Source organism: Bos indicus, chromosome 8, assembly GCF_029378745.1.
Source record: "Bos indicus isolate NIAB-ARS_2022 breed Sahiwal x Tharparkar chromosome 8, NIAB-ARS_B.indTharparkar_mat_pri_1.0, whole genome shotgun sequence".
In the NCBI taxonomy this organism is placed as follows: Eukaryota; Metazoa; Chordata; class Mammalia; order Artiodactyla; family Bovidae; genus Bos; species Bos indicus.
In genome coordinates, this window is record NC_091767.1 from 90,989,897 (window position 1) to 91,010,607 (window position 20,711).

At 41.3% G+C, this 20,711-nt stretch overlaps 1 protein-coding gene across 4 annotated transcripts; it reads right to left on the reverse strand.

Moving 5' to 3' along the window:
• Positions 1–5,268: 5,268 nt before the first annotated feature.
• On the reverse strand, positions 5,269–20,300 carry BAAT (bile acid-CoA:amino acid N-acyltransferase). 4 transcript variants are annotated; one of them, XM_070795207.1, is made up of 5 exons: positions 20,150–20,282; positions 18,907–19,035; positions 10,345–10,839; positions 9,913–10,115; positions 5,269–7,871 (listed from the first exon to the last, which is right to left on the reverse strand). In XM_070795207.1, the coding sequence occupies exons 2-5, from the start codon at positions 18,908–18,910 to the stop codon at positions 7,278–7,280; spliced, it is 1,296 nt and encodes a 431-aa protein (XP_070651308.1). In that variant the 5' UTR covers positions 18,911–19,035; positions 20,150–20,282; the 3' UTR covers positions 5,269–7,277. The 4 variants fall into 4 exon arrangements, with proteins under 4 accessions (XP_070651308.1, XP_070651310.1, XP_019822216.2 ...); XM_070795209.1 differs by lacking the exon at positions 18,907–19,035 and adding an exon at positions 16,189–18,694 and having other exon boundaries at positions 20,150–20,280; XM_019966657.2 differs by lacking the exon at positions 18,907–19,035 and having other exon boundaries at positions 20,150–20,300.
• Positions 20,301–20,711: the final 411 nt, after the last annotated feature.

Consider the following 20,711-nt stretch of genomic DNA (forward strand, 5'->3'; position numbering starts at 1 on the left):
CGATTCTCGTGGTCCTGCACAGGTGTAGCTAATCTACAAGCCTCTCCATGTTCAAAAGGTCACCCAGTGGACACCAGCAGGTGCCCAGCCAGAGGGTCGGTGGTGCTACCCTGTCCTAACCAGCTCAGCCTGAACTAGACAGAGCTGAGTCCAACATCCTGGAAAATAACTCAGGCAAACATCTTGTTTATGCTACATGCCTCTTAGAGGACATGTAGTCATAAGACATACAAGTCTTAAAACAACCTTGATTAGTGAAGGCAAGTGAAATGGGTTTGACTAATCACTGTATTTGGTTTCAGATAAAACCAGGAAAAAAAGAGCAAGGAAATGTGAGGACTAGAGCATGTAAAAACATTTTCAAATATTGTCTTTAACACACCATGTGTAAACTCAAGAAACACTTATTAATTGATGGTGGCATCATCACTAATTTGTGTCCAAAATTTGACATCCCAGGTTTCCCAGTGGTTGGCTCAGTGGTAAAGAACCCGCCTGCCAATGCAAGAGCCACAGGAGATGCCAATTTGATCTCTGGGTTGGGAAGATTCTCTGGAGTAGGAAATGGCAACCCACTAAAGTATTCTTGCCTGGAGAATTCCATGAACAAAGGTGTTCTGGCGGGCTACAATCCATGGGGGCGCAAAAGAGTCAGACATGACTTAGCAACTCAACAGCAACCCATACTTCATCTTGTAATCAAGGTGTCTAGAAAACCATTTTATTAGTTAAAATGTTGCTTGTTTAGCATGAGTTTCTTTTTAAAGGTGAATAGTGTATTCTCTGGTGACTCAGATGGTAAAGAATCTACCTGCAATGCAGGAGACCCAGGTTCAATCCCTGGGTCAGGACGATCCCCTGGAGAAAGGAATGGCAACCCACTCTAGCATTCTTGCCTAGAGAATTCCACAGACAGAGGAGCCTGGTGGGCTGCTGTCCATGGGGTTGCAAAGAGTCAGACATGACTAAGCAATTATCACTTTCACTTTCATAACTGAATAAGCCATGGGAAAAGCCTGCTGCACCGTCCCTGTCCCATGGATAAGATGACTTTCCTATTGTGAACTCAAGTATATTTCCTTTACTGGTGGATTTTCTTCTCTAACCCATTTTTTTTTTCATTCAGAGCAATGCTTGTCTGAATTTTTCTTTCTGTATATGTGGTATTATCAATTAAAGTATTGTAAGGTCCTCTGTCATTGGACTAGTCTATCTTTTAATATTATGTGTTGAACTAACCAAACTAAAAAGTTATAAATACCCTTACCACATCCAACCTCAATTATAGTGGAAGCCATAATACTGATATAACTGATAAGAGAAGATTCGATTATTTCATCCCTAGATACTGCAACCTGGGTAGATACTGCTGTCAGGCAGGTAAAATGATAGTTACATGAGTTCTGGAAGACTGTAAATTCAATCCTACTATAAATCCATCTATATTTGTGTAAGCTTAGGTAACCTAAGCTCCCCAAGGCTTGGTTTTTACTCATCTGTAAAATGGAAATAATTTAGTGACTATCTATTCTGTGGTGGTTAATTTTATGTGTCAGCTTGACTAAGCCACTGGAGCCCCAGATATTTGGTCAAACATTATTGTGGGTATATCTGTGAGGGTGTTTTTGGATGAGATTACATGAGATTCAACAGACTGAGTAAAAACATGGATTGCCCTCCCTAACATAGATGGCCTTCATTCAATCAGTGGAAAACTGAATAGAATACTAGGCTGACGTTCCTTTAAAAAGAGGGAACTCCTCCTGCCTGTTTAAGCAAAGACATCTGTCTTTTCTCAACTTCAATCTCATACTGAAACATCAGCTTTCCTTGGATATCGAGGCTGCCAGCTTTCAGACTGGAATTCACACTATTAACTCTCATGGTTCTCAGGCCTTCAGACTTGGACTACAATTACACCATCAGCTCTTCTGGGTCTTCAGTTTGCAGGTTGTGGATTTGGAGACTTCTCAGCTTCTGTTACCACAAGAGCCAATGCCTTAAAAAAAATTCTGTATTTATCATGTTGGTTCTATTTCTCTTGAGAACTCTGACTGAGATTTTCATACAAAGAGTGTTTCTTAAAAAAAAAAAAGAGTTTTAAGATTGAGTTTTTTTGAATTGGCTCTGGCGTTTCTGGAACTGGCTCTTTAATCTGATTAGATTTAAATATGCTAATTATTCTATTTTGAGTAGTAAGGAGAACACTGATAGTCTATGGCATGACTTGACAATGAAGACAGGAAAAAAAAAGGCACCCCTGGATACTTCTCATCAACCTCTTATAAGAATGAAAGGGCTGGGTAAAGCTGTATATGATACTTTAGAACATTTTTGGCAAACTGATAAATATAAGATTGGCTTGTTGCTCCTAGTGTTACTGGACAAAGTGGGGAAAGAAAATGAACTCAGGAATTTATATTCCCAACTTGTGTGCCCTATAGATGATCTGAAAGCTTCTATGTGTGCTCTGAAAAAGATCCTTCTCTCCTGTAATCACAGGACTGAGATTGCTAAATGTCATTGGATCAGCTGAATGACAACGCTAATCCATCTCACAGCCTCTTGGGATGTCTACTGTTAAAGCTGCTCTGAAGATTCAATTAGATAACTCAAAAAACCTGGTAGCAAAGTTTCTGGTATACAGTAAAAACTCAATAAGCATTTTGGTCTGAATTTTTTCTATATACATGGCTTATTTTCAGCTCCCTTCCAACTGGGAAGATGGAGGTGACTCTACTCACCATCAGAGGTTTCACTTCTCCCCACTATTGCATCATCACAAGGAAAATATAATACAATCTCCTCCAGCAACAGTACATGGTCCTTGGGACTTCCCTGGCAGTCCAGTGGTTAAGACTTCACCTTCCAATGCAGGAGGTGTGAGTTCTATCCCTGGTTGGGCAGCTAAGATCCCACATGCCTTGAGGCCAAAAAACCAGAACATAAAGCAGAAGCAATTTTTTTTTTCACTTTTAATTGTATTTTATTTTTAAACTTTACATAATTGTATTAGTTTCGCCAAATATCAAAATATTGTAACAAATTCAATAGAGACTTTAAAACTAGTCCACATCAAAAAAAAAAAACTTTAAAAAAGAATAAAACACAATACATGCCTCTCAGGTTATCCATATTATATAATCTTATGAAACTTTAAAAGTCTGATAAATGTCATAAATTTCAAGATGGTCATTAATTTTTAATTCATTTTGCAATATTTTCATTTAAAAATTAGATTGTGCCATTTGTTCTTCTACAATGCCTCAGGCCAGATCCAAAAGAGGGTGGGCTGCCAAGAGGGAGAAATGTTTATGACCATGATCGTCTTTAGTAGCAAAGAACAGAAAAGCCCAAAGTAAGTGGCTTAAACAAATAAGACAGTGTATTGAGTCTATTAACAAGAAATACAAAGATTAAACAAGTATGGCAACAACATAATTAGAGCTCCAGTATTTTTCTGCAACTCATTTGGCTCAGACCTTGGGTGTTGGCTTTGTCCTCAGACCAGCTCCCCTCATGGTCTCAGGATATCATCCACCTTAAGATACAACATCCAAATGGAAAACTTCCCTCCAAATTCCAAAAATGTCTCTTTCAGGCAATCTCCATTCTCTTCAGATGTCTCTGACATCTCATTGGCCAGAATTATGCCACATTCTGTGCCTACACGAATCACTGGATGAGGAAAAAAAGAACACCATGATTGGTCTACGCCAATCACCACTCACCTGTGGGGGATGGAGTGAGTCCAGAATCACAGAAGCACTGGGACATATGTGGGTACAATTAAAAAGGAGAAAGGTTATGCAACAAGAGTGTAAACAGCAGAGATTTTTAAACTGATTAAACTTTCTACCAGAAGCAATAGAAATCTGTGAAAACCACATACAAAGGCTGAGAGGAAAATACCCAGTCAAGGTTAAAACACAACAAAGAAACAGTGAAATGGGAAGCCTTAAAGATAAAGAAAATCCAGAGACTAAGAGGCTGCCAGTTTCCAGCATTATAAATTATTTGTGTTCTAGGGCACATAAACCTTTGTCTTTGGGATAGACTGTCTAACCACCCTAGAAAGGGAATATGATAGGGTGAAAGTTACTAGGATTCATATATACAGATGAAAAGTATTCTACAAATGTTTAAACTAGAAATACTTCTGCAGTCAGCCAAAGGACACAAAGAAAGAAGGCAAAGCTTAGAGAATCAAAATGTCTGGACAAGTTAATTGAGGGGTAATCTTTGCCCACAAGTTACAGAAAATACTTGAAATGCATCAGAAACCAGAAGAGCACATCTCCCCCAACCAAATTTTCATTTGTTGTTGAAATAATTAGGGGAGGTAGTAAAAGCAGGAGGGGCAAACTGTGCTGATTGGCAACTGAATAGCCCTTCCTAATAATGGATCTTATTTTTGTTCACAGTCCACTAAATGGACATGGTTTTCCAATGGATGCTGACCCATCTCTGTACCTCTGGGTTAGTCTTGATTGTCTAAGTTAGTATGATGGTCTCATCTCCCTCACCTGTGATCACTTTAGGCATGAACATGTGATATGGGTTCAGCCCATGGGGTACCAAGCAAAATAAATTAAAATAATAATAATAAACCCATTCCTAGTCATATCCTGATGGAATTTCAGAACGCTAAGAACAAAGAGAAAATTGTAAGAAGTTCTCAGAAAAAGAAGAAAAGAATCCCACAAAGTAGCAAGAATCAGATTTCTCATTGGCAACAATGGATGCCAAAATAAAAAGACTAAAGAGAAAAACAAATATTGTATAATATCATATACATGTGGAGTCTAGAAAAATGGTACAGATGAATTTATTTGCAAAGCAGAAAGTCACAGATATAAAGAACAAACTCATGTCTACCAAGCGGGGAAGGAGGAGGGGGATGAATTAGGAGATTGGGATTGACCTGCATACACTACTATGTATAAAATATCAATAGGTAACTAATGAGAACCAACTGTATAGCAGAGGGAACTCTACTCAGTGCTCTATGGTGACCTAAATGGGAAGGAAATCTAAAAGAGATGGGATATATGTGTATATACATATAACTGATTCATTTTGCTGTACAGCAGAAACTAAATACAGCATTGTAAAGCAACTATACTCCAATGAAAATTAATTTAAAATAATTATCACTGATTGCAAAAAAATTAATCTGAAATTAATAAGGTATATCATGGAGAAAAGATGTATTGCATGCTAAAGTTCTTGTCTGTTGGGCAGAAAAATAAACATACCAATTGTACCTTATTTTTTAACTTTTATTATTAAAAATTTGAAAGCACACATAAAAGTAGAGAAAACAAACCTCAGTATATGCATCATCTAGATACAATAGTTTCTCACATTTTCCATATACCTGTAGTATTTTAAAATGATTCCCAGATATTGTGATTCTTCACTTCTAAATATGTCAGTATCCATCTCTAAAAAGTTACCTTTTACATAATCCCAATACCATTCTGACACCTAACAAGATAATTTCATAGTATTGTTTACTATCCAGTCATATTCATATTTCCCTAGTTACCCCTCAAAAATCTTTTTACAGTTATTTTGTTCAAACCAGGCCCACACACAGTATTTGGTTGATATGCCTCTCAAATCCCTTTTAATTTTGAATAATTCCCCAGCTCGCTCCAATGCAAAAAGAAAAACAAAATCCTACAAAGTGAAAAATTCCAAAATTTTCCATGCAATTTTTATGAAAAGAGACCAGGTCATTTGGTAATTAAATTGTGACTAGACCAGATCATAGAATGATAGTCTATGGTTGTCTCCTTATAGTAAGTACCATTTATCTCTTTCACTAGCTACCACATTAGTAAGAAGTTTGACCGGACTGGATTTAAAGCTTGACATTAAAACTTCAAGCTTACTAGTGTTGTTAGAAGAGTTCTAAGAAGTGCTGAGCACTCCACATTACATCTCATCATGAAACATATTATTTCAAGTTGACCATTTTTAGAAACACTAAGCTTGGTCAGTGGGTTCAGAGGGTGACAATCTGACTCCTCCAATACAAAGTGAGATTCCCTTTTAAAGAACAAGTTAACTACAGGATGATACCTGGTACTTTGGTAAAAGCATTCTTGGGTTTAAGGGAGGGGCAGGGAGTAAATCACAAACTACTTAGACATTAACAAAATGAGAACACAGTATATCAAAAAGCCAGAAAAGCAAATACGGCAGAAAGAATAAACTTATTTCAAAGAAGCAGAAATTGAGGAATCAGGAAAAATTAGATTTGACCCATAAGCAACCCAAAAGCTGTTCTAGGGGAAAAAAATCAATAAAATAGACAAGTATTTAGCAAGTCGGATTCAAAGTAAAAGGCAAAAGCATGCAAACAAAATGACAGTTGATATGTTAAAAAGAGAGAGAGAGAGAGAAATGTGTTCCAGAAAATAGAGATGAAATTCTTAGAAAATATAAATGACTAGGTTAGCTCCAAATTTTTTTTAATTTTAAAACCCAAACTAGTCAAGATGAGAAACTGATCTAGTAGAATTAGATGAATTAGAAAAATTAGTGTATCAATGAATACAATTCACCACATTGACAGAGTGAAAGAGCAAAGCATTATGGAAAGGATAATAGCTAACTCTGATACTGAAATCACTATGTGCCAGGCACTTCTGTTATCACTTTAAATATAACTCATTTAGGCACTAAATACTCCAGAAGCACATGAGCATTTAATCCCACTCCTGTTTAAAATTCTTAAACAAAATATATTTTAGGAAGAAAAAGAAACATCACTATTCCAAAAAAAAAATAGAGTTAAGGTATCTACTGGAAATCCATAGCAAGCTCTACACCTGATGGTGGTATCAGAACTTTTCAAATCAAATGTCAAATTCAACTCAAAATAGTTTAAACAGAAAATGACTTCACAAGGGACTTTAAAGTTCCAGGAAATTCATCTAGATTGGCAATACCCGGATCAAAGGACTCCCCAACCGGGATACAAAAGGTTATTCAATGTTCAAGGGCATCAAAATTTTGCAGGAGCAACGTACCCTGCTGCATATCAACTAAGATTCAATTTATAAAAAGTTACAAAGCACATACAATTTTATCAGAAATATTTCAGATGCATGATTCTTTGATTTTGTCCAGTTTTCTTCCAGTTGACTCAAGATGACTGTGAATCTAGAGAAATCAGGAGAGCCCCCTCCCTCACCCATAGCCCTGCCTGATTCTTTTCTGTTGCTGTTGGTCTCCGCCCCCCGCGCCCGCCCCCATTACCCCCCTTACAGTGTGCTTCTGCTCAGAACAAGGTGTTGCCTGAAGAATTTCAGGATCTCTTGCCAGGAGTGCTCCTGGGCTGCCGCTTGGCCCTCAGGCTCCCCGCCCCAGAGCATGGGGAGGAAGAGGCCGCGGCTCCAGGACACACAGCACAGGGGCGCGTAGGGCGGCTCTATCAGGTGGCCCGCCCCGGGGTAGGACAGCATCCTTCCACTGCTTTTGCCGTGCCTCCGCAGCTGGTCCAGTGCCTGCTCAGCGTATTCTTTGCTATTGAAGCATTCGTCAGCCTCTCCTACAACGAAGAGGATTGGGCCCCGGGCCTTTTCAACAGGAAGCACACTATGTTGATTCCGTTCATCTCGGGGGTCGCCCTTGAAGTGGCGGATGCGCACAGCACCCGCAGCGTTGACCTGCATGCGCTCTGGAAACGAGGGGATGGGGGTTATGACCAGATCCCGGTACCTGAGCGGAAATTCATGGATGGCATTGGCCCCATTGATGCAGACAGTGGCTGCCACCTGCTTGAGGTAGCAGGCCATGGCCAGCCCAATCTCTGCACCTTTGCTCACAGATATCACTCCAATTCCCGGCTTTTGGACCTGAAGGACAAAATGAAGGGAACCCATGACAGGCCATTCTCTGAGAAGGAGCTGTCCCACAGGCCAGTAAGCTGGGATGACGGGGAGAGTCAGAAAATAAGGAGTGGGAGTCCTAGCACTAGGGTTTACCAGCTTTTGAGACCAAGAGAGATCATCATCTACTTACACTCCCTAAGCCTTATTGTCTTATGAGGGGTCATAATATTACCTACATTGCAGGACTGTTGCGAAGATCAAGTGAAACAATAGACACTAAAACTGCTCATCAAAAGCAGAGTTCTATATAAAGCAAAAAGGATCTAATGCACCAGCAACATTCAAGCAGAGGCAGGTAAGTATTCTGAAGAACAAAATTATTCTCTCGAGCTAGAAAAAGAGGTGTCCTGAGTTCTTTCAACTATTCAGTTCAGTTCAGTTGCTCAGTCGTGTCCGACTCTTTGTGAACCCATAAATCACAGCACACCAGTCCCTGTCCATCACCAACTCCTGGAGTTCACCCAAACTCACGTCCATCGAGTCGGTGATGCCATCCAGCCACCTCATCCTCTGTCGTCCCCTTCTCCTCCTGCCCCAAATCCCTCCCAGCATCAAGGCCTTTTCAAATGAGTCAGTTCTTCACATCAGGTGGCCAAAGTATTAGAGTTTCAATTTCAACACCAGTCCTTCCAATGAACACTCAGAACTGATCTCCTTTAGGATGGACTGGTTGGATCTCCTTGCAGTCCAAGGGACTCTCAAGAGTCTTCTGCAACACCACAGTTCAAAAGCATCGATTCTTCGGCACTCAGCTTTCTTTATAGTCCATCTCTCACAACCATACACGACTACTGGAAAAACCATAGCCTTGACTCGGTGGACCTTTGTTGACAAAGTAATGTCTCTGCTTTTTAGTACGCTGTCTAGGTTGGTCATAACTTTTCTTCCAAGGAGTAAGCATCTTTTAATTTCATGGCTGCAATCACCATCTGCAGTGATTTTGGAGCCCAGAAAAATAAAGTCAGTCACTATTTCCAGTTTCCCCATCTATTTGCCATGAAGTGATGGGACCAGATGCCATGATCTTAGTTTTCTGAATGTTGAGCTCTAAGCCAACTTTTTCACTCTCCTCTTTCATTTTCATCAAGAGGCTCTTTAGTTCTTCTTCACTTCCTGCCATAAGGGTGGTGTCATCTGCATATCTGAGGTTATTGATATTTCTCCTGGCAATCTTGATTCCAGCTTGTTCTTCATCCAGCTCAGCGTTTCTCATGCTGTACTCTGCATATAAATTAAATAAGCAGGGTGACAATATACAGCCTTGACGTACTCCTTTTCCTATTTGGAACCAGTCTGTTGTTCCATGTCCAGTTCTAACTGTTTCATACAGGTTTTCAAGAGGCAGGTCAGGTGATCTGGTATTCCCATCTCTTTCAGAATTCTCCACAGTTTATTGTGATCCACACAGTCAAAGGCTTTGGCATAGTCAATAAAGCAGAAATAGATGTTTTTCTGGAACTCTCTTGCTTTTTCAATATCCAGCAGATGTTGGCGATTTGATCTCTGGTTCCTCTGCCTTTTTTAAAACCAGTTTGAACATCTGGAAGTTCACAGTTCACGTATTGCTTAAGCCTGGCTTGGAGAATTTTGAGCATTACTTTACTAGCATGTGAGATGAGTGCAATTGTGCGGTAGTTTGAGCATTCTTTGGTATTGCCTTTCTTTGGGATTGGAATGAAAACTGACCTTATCCAGTCCTGTGGCCACTGCTGAGTTTTCCAAATTTGCTGACATATTAAGTGCAGCACTTTCAAGAAATACCTAATATTTAAACATTTTTGAACTAGAAAATGAAGATCATAATATACCTAATATTTATTGTCTTCTCTGTGCCAGTAAGCATTAAGCTGATCTTAATCAACCCAGCAATCCTACAAGGTTGATATTATTATCCCCAATTTTAACTCAGGTGTGCTGTGCCCCAAGCTAAACAGACTGGTAACATAGGCAGAACAGACATTTGTGATATAATGTTGCCAGGTAAAATGAAAAGTATTTTAAATACCTTGGGATGAGCTAGTAGCAAGTTGGCAGCTTCCTCAAAATATTCCAGGTCCACCTCCTCCAGCTGCTTGGGCAGGTCATCATAGGCAAAATATGCTAAAGCCAGCACTGCAAAGCCACGGACAGCCAAAAGACTGGCCCGATATTCAACTAGACCCCCGATGCCCCCAAACAAATCAAGGAGTCCTGGGAATGGGCCTTCCCCTAGGAGCAGCAAAAAGAGAAGAAAATGAGATCAGAGAGTATCAGAAGGGCTGAGTAGATAACGGCAAAAGTACAAGCTGAGCAGAATGAATTTCACTTTCATACACAACAAAATGGCTTGTTACTTTTAAAATATTGTGGGAAATCCTAGTTCAACAACTGGATGCCCTTTGTCTTTGCTTTTATCCCCACCAACCATGTTTTCCAGGTTCCTCAAGATGAGTCTCACCTGGAGGCAGGAACAGGGCTCCTCTGATACGACCTTCTCGGATGGGCACCCGCTGCAGGTCGGGGCTGGAGAACCAGCGCTGCAGCACCTGGCTGGCCTTGGGCTGAGCCTCGCCTACCTTGTGTATGTGAACTGAGTCATATAGATCCAGAGTGATCCAGGTGGGTGTGTTCATCACGTTCCTCTTAATTAGCCTGTCAAAAGGCCTCTCGGGCTTCAGGGACCAGAGGAGGCCCATTGGGTGGACCCCCATGTAGTGGCCCCCCACAGCAGGATCTCGCTTCAGGTCCAGTTCCCCAGCCTCGTTAGCCCTGTAGAAAGCTCGGGACCGGTATAGATTCCCCTTGTCATCCTTCATGGTTGCTATGAGGGTCACCATCTGCAGTGGGGGCAGGCCCGTCGCTTGGATGTGCACAGGCTCATCTGCCAGGGCACTTGCTGGGGTGACTGTCAGCTGGAACATTGGCAACAGGCAAAGGGACCAAATGGTGTTTCCTGCAGTGGGAGAGAAGACTCTGAGTTGGAGACTTTGGTTCCAAGGAAGAGGCTCAGACAAGGCTTGCACTGGCCCAGAAGACTTCTGGAGATTACTGCAAAATACACAGAACATTTGGAGGAGGGAAAAATAAGGTGTGCAGAGTGTACTCATTATTCTCATTTTACATATGAGGACAGGTTAAGTGGCATGCCCAAGTGTTGTAAATAATTAATAGTAGAACTGGAAATTGAAGCTAGGTCTTAACACTATAGCCTCCTGTCTTATCCATTACAGCACTGAAGGAAATCTTAGTTTTGTGGTTTTGAGTAAATTGAGCTTCAGTTCTTCAGCTGAGATCATTCCCAGATGACTTATTTCACAGGTGTTTGTTAGGCTCCAAGGGGTAATGCATGATTAAGGGTTGCCTGGAAGGATCAGTGCTGCTTTTCAATTCCCATATCTACATAAACAAGAAATATGTTACAGTATTGTTTCTTTTTCAAATTTCCAATCCCTCTCTGCCATTGTAAGACCAACCACCAGCTCTTTTTAGAGTTCCCATTATTTGTTCTTTTTCAGGGAAAATAAAATTTCATGATCTGCTTCAGTGGCTTTCCAGTGGAGTGGTAAATATCGAATATTGTTTGTAGCAAAGAGAATAAAATATACATTTGGTCAGCTATTTCATACTGTGCCCTTTTATGAGCAAAATTGGGGTATTCTCCTCCCTCACACCCTTCCTTCTTTCTTTCTCTCCTTTTTTATATACCTCATTGACAAAGGATTTGAACCTGTTTATAGGTAACAGAGACATAAAAAATAAAAATAGGATCTGGGAAAATATGAACTAGAATCAGAAACACTGAATGAGTGACAACCAAAGGAAAAAGGCAACCTGTCAGTTGTGTTGTTCTAATTATTTTCATAGAAAGAGCTACCAGCTTATCAAGGGAAAGGAAAAGGTGAGGCCTTTCCAATATTTTCCTAAAAGAAATTTCTCACCTGAGACTTTGACATAGATATGCATCATTTTCCAACAATGTCTTCAGACAAATTGTAGTACTAGGTTTCCCCTCAGAAAGTTTGATCCTCTAAAGTGAAGTTGCTTAGTTGTGTCCAACTCTTTGCAACCCCATGGACTGTAGCCCACCAGGCTTCTCTGTCCATGGGATTTTCCAGGCAAGAATACTGGAGTGGGTTGCCATTTCCTTCTCGAGGGGATCTTCCTTACCCAGGGATCGAACCCAGATCTCCCACATTGCAGGCAGACACTTTACCCTCTGAGCCACCATCCTTGATTTTATTTTATAGAGGAATGTAAAGTGAGGGTTTTAGGCTTTATATTTGTGACCAGAAAAGATTCCAGAGAAAATAAACAGGGTTTGGAAGTGCAGGGGCAGAGTGAAGTCACTCAGTTGTGTCTGACTGTTTGTGACCCCATGGACAGTAGCCAACCAGGCTCCTCCATCCATGGAATTTTCCCATGGCAAGAATACTGGAGTGGGTTGCCATTTCCTTCTCAGGGGATCTTCCCAACCCAGGGATCTGACATCCTATCTGTCAGCAATCCTTAGGCAGACAAACAACATTAGGATTCCACTTTAAATCACCTGGGAAGGGAGCCAAGCCTGGGCTACTAGAGAAACCTAATAGTCAGAACAGACTGGTTCCAAATAGGAAAAGGAGTACATCAAGGCTGTATATTGTCACCGTGCTTATTTAACTTATATGCAGAGTACATCATGACAAAGGCTGGAAGAAGCACAAGCTGGAGTCAAGATTGCCAGGAGAAATATCAATAACCTCAAATATTCAGATGACACCACCCTGATGGCAGAAAGTGAAGAGGAACTAAAAAGCCTCTTGATGAAAGTGAAAGTGGAGGGTGAAAAAGTTGGCTTAAAGCTCAACATTCAGAAGACAAAGATCACGGCATCTGGTCCCATCATTTCATGGGAAATAGATGGGGAAACAGTGGAAACAGTGTCAGACTTTATTTTTTCGGGCTCCAAAATCACTGCAGATGGTGACTGCAGCCATGAAATTAAAAGATGCTTACTCCTTGGAAGGAAAGTTATGACCAACCTAGATAGCATATTCAAAAGATGGACCCTTTGCCAACAAGGGTCCATCTAGTTAAGCCTATGGTTTTTCCAGTGGCCATGTATGGATGTGAGAGTTCGACTGTGAAGAAAGCTGAGCACTAAGGAATTGATTCTTTTGAACTGTGGTGTTGGAGAAGACTCTTGAGAGTCCCTTGGACTGTAAGGAGATCCAACCAGTCCATTCTGAAGGAGATCAGCCCTGGGATTTCTTTGGAAGGAATGATGCTAAAGCTGAAACTCCAGTACTTTGGCCACCTCATGCGAAGAGTTGACTCATTGGAAAAGACTCAGATGCTGGGAGGGATTGGGGGCAGGAGGAGAAGGGGACGACAGAGGATGAGATGGCTGGATGGCATCACTGTCTCGACGGACGTGAGTCTGAGTGAACTCCAGGAGTTGGTGATGGACAGGGAGGCTTGGCGTGCTGCGATTCATGGGGTCACAAAGTGTCGGACACGACTGAGTGACTGAACTGACTGACTGACTGAATAGCCAGAGTATCTGCCAAATACTCTGTATCATTTCTTTAGATCCTTTGGGATCTTCCCTTTATTTATCAGGAATCACATTTCCTTGAGGCACACCTAGAAGATCCATATCATCTTGTGCTTTCATTCATTCTTTTCTAAGGTGGGCTCCCTGCAGATCTCCACCCAAACATTAACTCTCTGCAAGATCACTCTTCTGCAGGGGCAGAAGAGGGGTCTTAATGCTCAGTTCTTCACTGTTGAAAGGAGATCTTCAGAAGAAAGAGAGAGTGAAGGACAAAATGTATTTTGTGCTTCTTTTATGAAAAAGTGATTTCCTAGGAAGTCCCTGGTGGTCCAGTGTTTAGAACTCCACTCTCTCAATGCCAAAGTTCTGGATTCCATCCCTGGTTGGGGAACTAAAATTCCGCAAACTGCTCAGGACAGCCAAAAGTTTAAAAAGCAAAACAATTTAAAAAGAAAGTAATTTTCTGCAAAGGACACACTCCCTCTCACCTGATCCCCCATCAACAACCAGTATTACTGACCATTTGAAAACTCATGGTCAATAGAGTAATTTGGAATAAACAGATTGTGAATGTTTTCCTTTAATACCAGCAGAGTTCTTCACAGAAGGAGGTTGCATAAGTTCAAACTTCCTGGGTCTTTCACTAGTCTTAGGGAGATAGGACATGTAATAAGAATAAGAACACCCCATATCCTGTGTGACATTTCAGGGGTCCCTTGGTATTTTCTGATCTGGTCCTTCCTATAACTCTTTGTATCTGCTATTTCTTTCTTCCCAAAAAAGAAATCATTAAGAAGGGGTACTTGAGAGCCTTATTCCACACATTCTTCTTTCTTCTCAAAACTTCCTTATAATGTATTGACTCACTACTGTTGGGGGCCGGCGTGAGGCACTCTGCCCATGACAAAGGTCATGAGGAAGGAGGCTCGACATACGCAAAGGCGGGATCGAGCCTCAGGAGTCCCCCTGGAAATTCTCGAGCATCTACCCCCATAACCAGAGCCTGCCTACTTTACTACTTTGTGCTCTCCCCTACACCTCTGACTTTACAGGGGGCTGTCTCCCACCACCTCTTTCGGAGAAGGAGTTAACTTAGAGCTCCAGTTAATAATAATTCCTGGGCGTGACAGGAGTATTTCAACCTACAAACTCCTCTGAATGTTCTCTAGCCTGCCTGACAGGCTTGTCCGGCCACATGTGATTGCTCACAGCCTCCCAACCATGAGAGGCACGAGATGCTTTAAACCTTCTAAAAACAGGTTCCTTAGAAAAGTTAGAAAACTTTTAGTATAAGTATAATGGGCTGATTAGAAATTGTATTGGTGAAGGGTTTTTCATTTGTTGAGCCAATGTTTGTTGCTAAGTCTCCACATCCCCTGCCCTTACACACATTAATGAATATATAGAAGAAATAAGTATTAACCTTTGATATTAATCACGTTAGACTTTAGGCTAAGTAAATTCTTTCCTTAACTAAAACCCACTACACCCTCACCCTATAAGAATGTAACTTTATTTGGGTGGCGTCTGTTTTAAGAATAATCACCCTTGGAGAAAAAAGTGTTCTGGTTGACTGACCACTGTCACAAGGAGAGGGTCATAAATTGTCAGCAGGCCCCCCTGGCCAGAAGATGATGTAACACCCCTAAGACCTCTGTATACATTTGTGTGAAGCACCTGACTTTAATAAAAGTCAGGACTGCTGTCCCCACGTGACTTTTGTATAACAGCTCAGTGTATAAAAACAGACTCTGAAAAATAAAGAATTGGGATCAGTTTCTTGAAATACTGGTCTCCCCATGTCGCTCTCTCTCTCACTCTGGTTGAGTCTCCATCTGGAGTGCGGAACCCACCATGCTTACTAATTATGCCTGGGCTTCTAAGATCCGACCGGGGAGGCCTCAGTGTCTCCTCTCCTTCGGGAGAATGGAAGGACGCCTGCGGCCTACGTAAGTGGTGCAAACTTCTTGTCTTGAAGTTTTATTGGTCTCCCGCGTAAACCAAGCTACTCAGCCTCTTTTCTCCACTGAATTTTCCTACTGAGCTATCCTCATTCTACTACTCTTTATATCTTTGATGAATATTTAAATAGTCGCCGAAGCCGTCTCCCCTTCGAATACCCTGGATCAGCCGGAGCTGGACCCTGGCACACTACAGATTTTATTTTCAAATGGAATTCATTTGAATTACTTAACATAACTACTCTCCTGCATGCATTCTGCATCTGGTCTAATTCTCCCAGGTGGATTGCCAGCTCAAGGACAGCAACCATGTGTTAAAACTTCAGAAAATCTATTGATACTCATATAGTAAATTATACATTGTATATACTTAAGAGTTATGAAATTCATAATGAGGGCAAGAAAAGAATAGCAGCAAACAAGGAATTAAGATATTCTACTTACATAGTGTTTTTGTAATGTAAAATATTAGAGTTTCTTTACAAATCATGGTCTCTCTTTATTTGAGAATTGCCTCCTAAGCCCAGAGATGGACACTCCATAGCTATGTTTATACCATGTGACCTCCTTCCTGGGGGCTGTTGCTGACTGGATCAGGATTGGGCACCTGATTCAAGACATGCCTGGAATGTTCCTACCTTGCCAATTTGGAATGGGGACTCAGAGCTCACCAGTCCCTTTATCAAGGTAAGGACTAAAGGTGAAGCAGAGGTAGCAAAGTTGGGTAGCAACTTCGGTAGCAAAGTTGACTTGCGTGGCCATGCCTTTGACATCCTGAAATTTTGCACCCACGGTGCCCTCTTACCTCATGCTAGTCCTGTCCCTGGACTCTTTCTGTGTGAGTGTATCCATGAAATGCAGACGCTGCATCCAGATAATCACAGAAACCCAGCCTTGGGGTACAGTATGGACATTTGAGGAAAGACTGACAGAGACAGAGAGAAATTAGTTTGTTCCTATCCTAAGAAGCTCCTGAAGAAAGAAGGTCTGCAATTACGGAAATAAGCGTCAGAGGAAAGAGAGATGCGGGAAGATAGGTTTCAGAAGATTTCAGTCTTTGAAAGGAATGTTTCTTAGAATTTTGTTTTGGGGTCTCAGGACTTAGCTGACTATGCTTACTGTTTTATCTCCTAGTTTTTTTGGAGCTCCTGCTAAATGTGCAAAGCTATTGATTCTGAATTGTCAGAAATTCCCTGTAATGGTTATTAGTATTCTAGGTCTAGATTTTGCCATTTACACCAAGGTATATGCAAGGGATTAGATTATAATGATAGTTCCTGTAAGAAGTAGGAGTTCTCCCAAGAGCACATGAAATAGAAAGAGAGAGAGATCATTTGGTCAGTCAACAATGTGTGCTTGTGAATGGTGTCTCTGGTTTCTTAGCCACACACAGAGTAGGAAGTAACCACATGATCAGCAATCCCACAGTCACTGCCTTTGGTATGTGGGCTAAACAAAGTCACCTTTCACAGGCTGATGAGGCAGATCTCGTGAAGATCTGGTAGGGATCCAAGGTAAAGTCTGACAGATTGCCTTTGCAGAACTTAGTTGTAAGCCTCTCGGACCTCAGATTAGTCAAACCTTTGTGTCATCTGTTCTTTATATAACACTCTCTTATAAGTTCAAGAAACAAGAAAAATCCAAAATTTAAATATTGGGTTGGCAAAAAAGTTCATTTGGGTTTTCCTTAATATCTTACAGAAAACCCAGAATGAAAATTTTGGTCCACCCAATACATACACATGTATACACACGCACACACTCTTACAAAAGAAGATTTGGGATTCTCAATGGGGTTCTGAGGAACTCTGAGGTTCTGCAAAATGTCATCAGGGTTTCCACAAGAGCTCTTAATTGGAAAAAAAGAGAAACAGTTTTTGAACTCCAAGTGTGAGGTGAAGGACGGGGCTAAGCAGTTCCATTCCTGGTTGTTTAGCTCCATAGGGTACTGTATGAAAGGACCATAGCCAGAGACCATTCTCAGTTTGAGACGCAAACTAGCGGAGGCTTTTGATGGCTATGAGCTCAATGTTCTGTGGAGAGGAGAACACTGTGCTGATGAGTGCCTCTCCTCCCTGAATTACCTCCTCTAATCCCACTCTTCTCTGTGGACTGAGGTAAAAAAGAAAACAAAGTCTATTGGTGTAATATAGAGGGAAATTTGCTGGTAATACAAGTGGTCCTGTTTCACTGGGCATGATCTTTAACAACTGAAAAATGCAGCAGTGGCTCCAGGAAAAGGGTAAAGACAAATCAAATATCACAATTATTTGACAAGTAATGGGGCTGGTTATTTTAAGTGGCCTTTGGAATTCAATTCTCCCCTCATTTCCCTTTTTTCGGTAATAGGAAACAATTACTGAACACTTACTAAAGGCTCGTCACTGGGTAATAGGAATCTGCATAGTAAAGCCTTTTCACTTTTCAAGACCCTTTTATGTTTATTATTTCTCTTGACCCTCACAGAAAATCTATGGGAATAAAAAAAATCATTATAATCCTTCCATTGTATATTAGAAAATTGAGCTCAGCTAAATGACTTACCCAAACTTGCCAATGTTGTTAATGATGAAGTAAGAATTTTAACCAGTACTATCCCACCCTACTTACATACCTTACTTATCTTCCTCAAATGAGGGTAGACACGTGAACGCTCATTCTTTTCCTGGCCACTCCCTCTTGCTTTTCTTTCCTACTTCTTTCTTGATTTTAACTTCATTTTTCCCTTTCCCCAACTCTGAAGACTTATGTTAAATATTAATATATATCCTGGTATATCCTCTTTCTTGATTATACCTTTATCTTTCCTGTTCCTTAACTCTAAAGCCCTTTGGTTAAGTATTAATATATACCCTGGTGTGGCAGAACTAGTAATGGACCAGTAGAATTAAACTTTATAGTCCACAAACCCACATAGGCAGGAAGGATAAATTTTTTCTGTTTTTCTAGATTCAGAGTAATTTCTATTCCTGACCCAGGAATCAAACCCGGGTCTCCTGCATTGCAGACAGATTCTTTGCTGTCTGAACCAATGCAGGCCCAGTGGGTGGTGCTAGTGGTAGAGAACCTGCCTGCCAATGCAGGAGATGCAAAGAGGAGTGAATTCGATACCTGAGTCAGGAAGATCCCCTGGAGGAGGAAATGAAAACCACTCTAGTATTCTTGCCTGGAAAATGCGGGCTATTGTCCGTGGGGTCGCAAAGAGTTGGACACGACTCAGTGACTGAGCGTGCTTGATGATGTGCTTACTTGATGATGCATTCTTCTAAACCCATTTTACAATGGGTGCCAGTGGTTCCAAATTCAGATACCTATTGGGGTCAGACAGGTAATATAAATTTGTAGATAAAGACCAGAGATGAACAAAATATAAGGCTGTAGTGAACCTAAGACTACCAGCCCTTCTACAGGCACTCAAATGTATTATATTAGAAAGAAAAAAAAAAATTCATACACACAAAACCACCCAACAATCACCAAACAAACAAAAATCAATCCAAGGTGTGGACCGAATGAAACACACCCATTTATGACTTTTGGAATTCACGTCATCCACTAGGATTTTGTACCATAAAGGCCAAGTAAAGATGTTTGTCTTCTCTTCCTGGTGTACTGTCCTTTTCTGAGGCAAAAAGTATCAACTAACCTCCCTCTGGAGGAAGAAGGAAAACAAGGTAAAATAGAAATACCAGAATATGAGTGACATATCTCAGAGAGAGTGTGAAGATAGAACAGAAGACCAGGTGAATTTTTATGGGCTACTTAAGATGCAAAATTCCTCAAAATTCAATGGCATAATTCCTTGCCGCAGAAGGCAGGACCCTGTTTATCGGCAACTGTCAAAGAAACCAAACGTAGAAAGCAACCGGAGGGCAAGAAACAAGAACTCAGCTGCCTCAGACGTGGTGGTGGAGAGGGAGCCGTCAGCAAAATGGGAGCGACCTGATAGGGTCTGAAAGCTGAAACCCACATTGCTGAGCAGGTTTCAGACCCCCCAGAGTCCGAGGGTGAAGGGTGGGGATCAAGCCTACACTATTCGAGACCTTGACCTGTTAGAGGAAGGGAAGTCAATAACTGGCAGGACATCAACACATCAGAAGCAGGAAGAAAAGAGTTAAAGAGAGCAAAGTTCCCATGGAACTTAAAATTACCGTCACTAATCAAGAAACAGATTCCATTCCCTTCAGAAGCCTGTGGCTTTTCTTTCTTCACCCCAGCACTTCTTTCTCCTAATAAATCCCAGGAAAATATTCCTTGAGTCAAGAAACATCTCTCCAATAGTCACATTAGGCTGGATCTTGACTTTTGCAGGCAAGTGTGCATTTTGCCTCCAAAGTAAAAGTGAAAGTGTTAGTCGATCAGTTGTGTCCAACTCTTTGCGAGTTCCTCTGTCCATGAGATTATCCAGGCAAGAATAGCAAAGTGGGCTGCCATTCCCCTCTCCAGGGTATCTTTCCAACCCAGGGACTGAAGCTGGGTCTTCTACATTGCAAGCAGATTCTTTACTGTCTGAGCCACCACGGAAGCCCTTTTGCTTCCAAAATAATCTCCTAAACAGTCTTCCAGATAGCATGATGCAGCTAGCATAAATCTACATTTGAACAATAAACCACCTGGGACAGTAATTGCTGGTTTTTCAGAGAACTGAGCTACCCATTGAAGTGAGCAAAATACACACAGCAAGATGCAAACAGCCTTCCCTGGTGCCCTGTGGCTGAAATCAGAAAGCAGATCTTTTCTACTTGGCCGTGATGGACTTGACTTACCCTGAATTCAGCTGCAAAGAACAGTCTGGAGCGAGGTGCTTTACGGAGCCAGCTAAGAGCACTAGACACTTGCCTGTTGCTTGCTAATTTAGATCCTTCAAAATACCTCAGCCTACTGGTCAAAGTTGAAACTGTCTCCATAAAAACAATCAGCTGATCTTTTTTTTTTTTTTTTTTAGTTCTCAGGGGTGGGGTTATCAGCACATGCTGCCACAGGCTCTGGTCAAAGGCTCAGTTTAGCTGGCATGCCTTTCAATCCAAATGTTTCATAGTGGAGCCTTTCATTTCATCACATAGGTCTGGTTTCTATGCTTCTTCCCTGGACTTCTCTCAACTCCTAGCTCTCTTCTCTTTTGCTTCAGTTCCTTCCCTATATCCTCCCCTAAGTCAGTAGTCTCTTAGGCAGCATGTTTTTGTTGGTTTCTAAGAAGATGGTATCCATCTTCAGAGTGGTGTGGTTTTCAGACTCATCTGGAGAGTCGGTTAAACACAGACTCAGGGCCCTTTACCTGCAGATTCTGACTTGATAGGTTTTGGTTAAGTTTTTGGGATCTGTACTTTT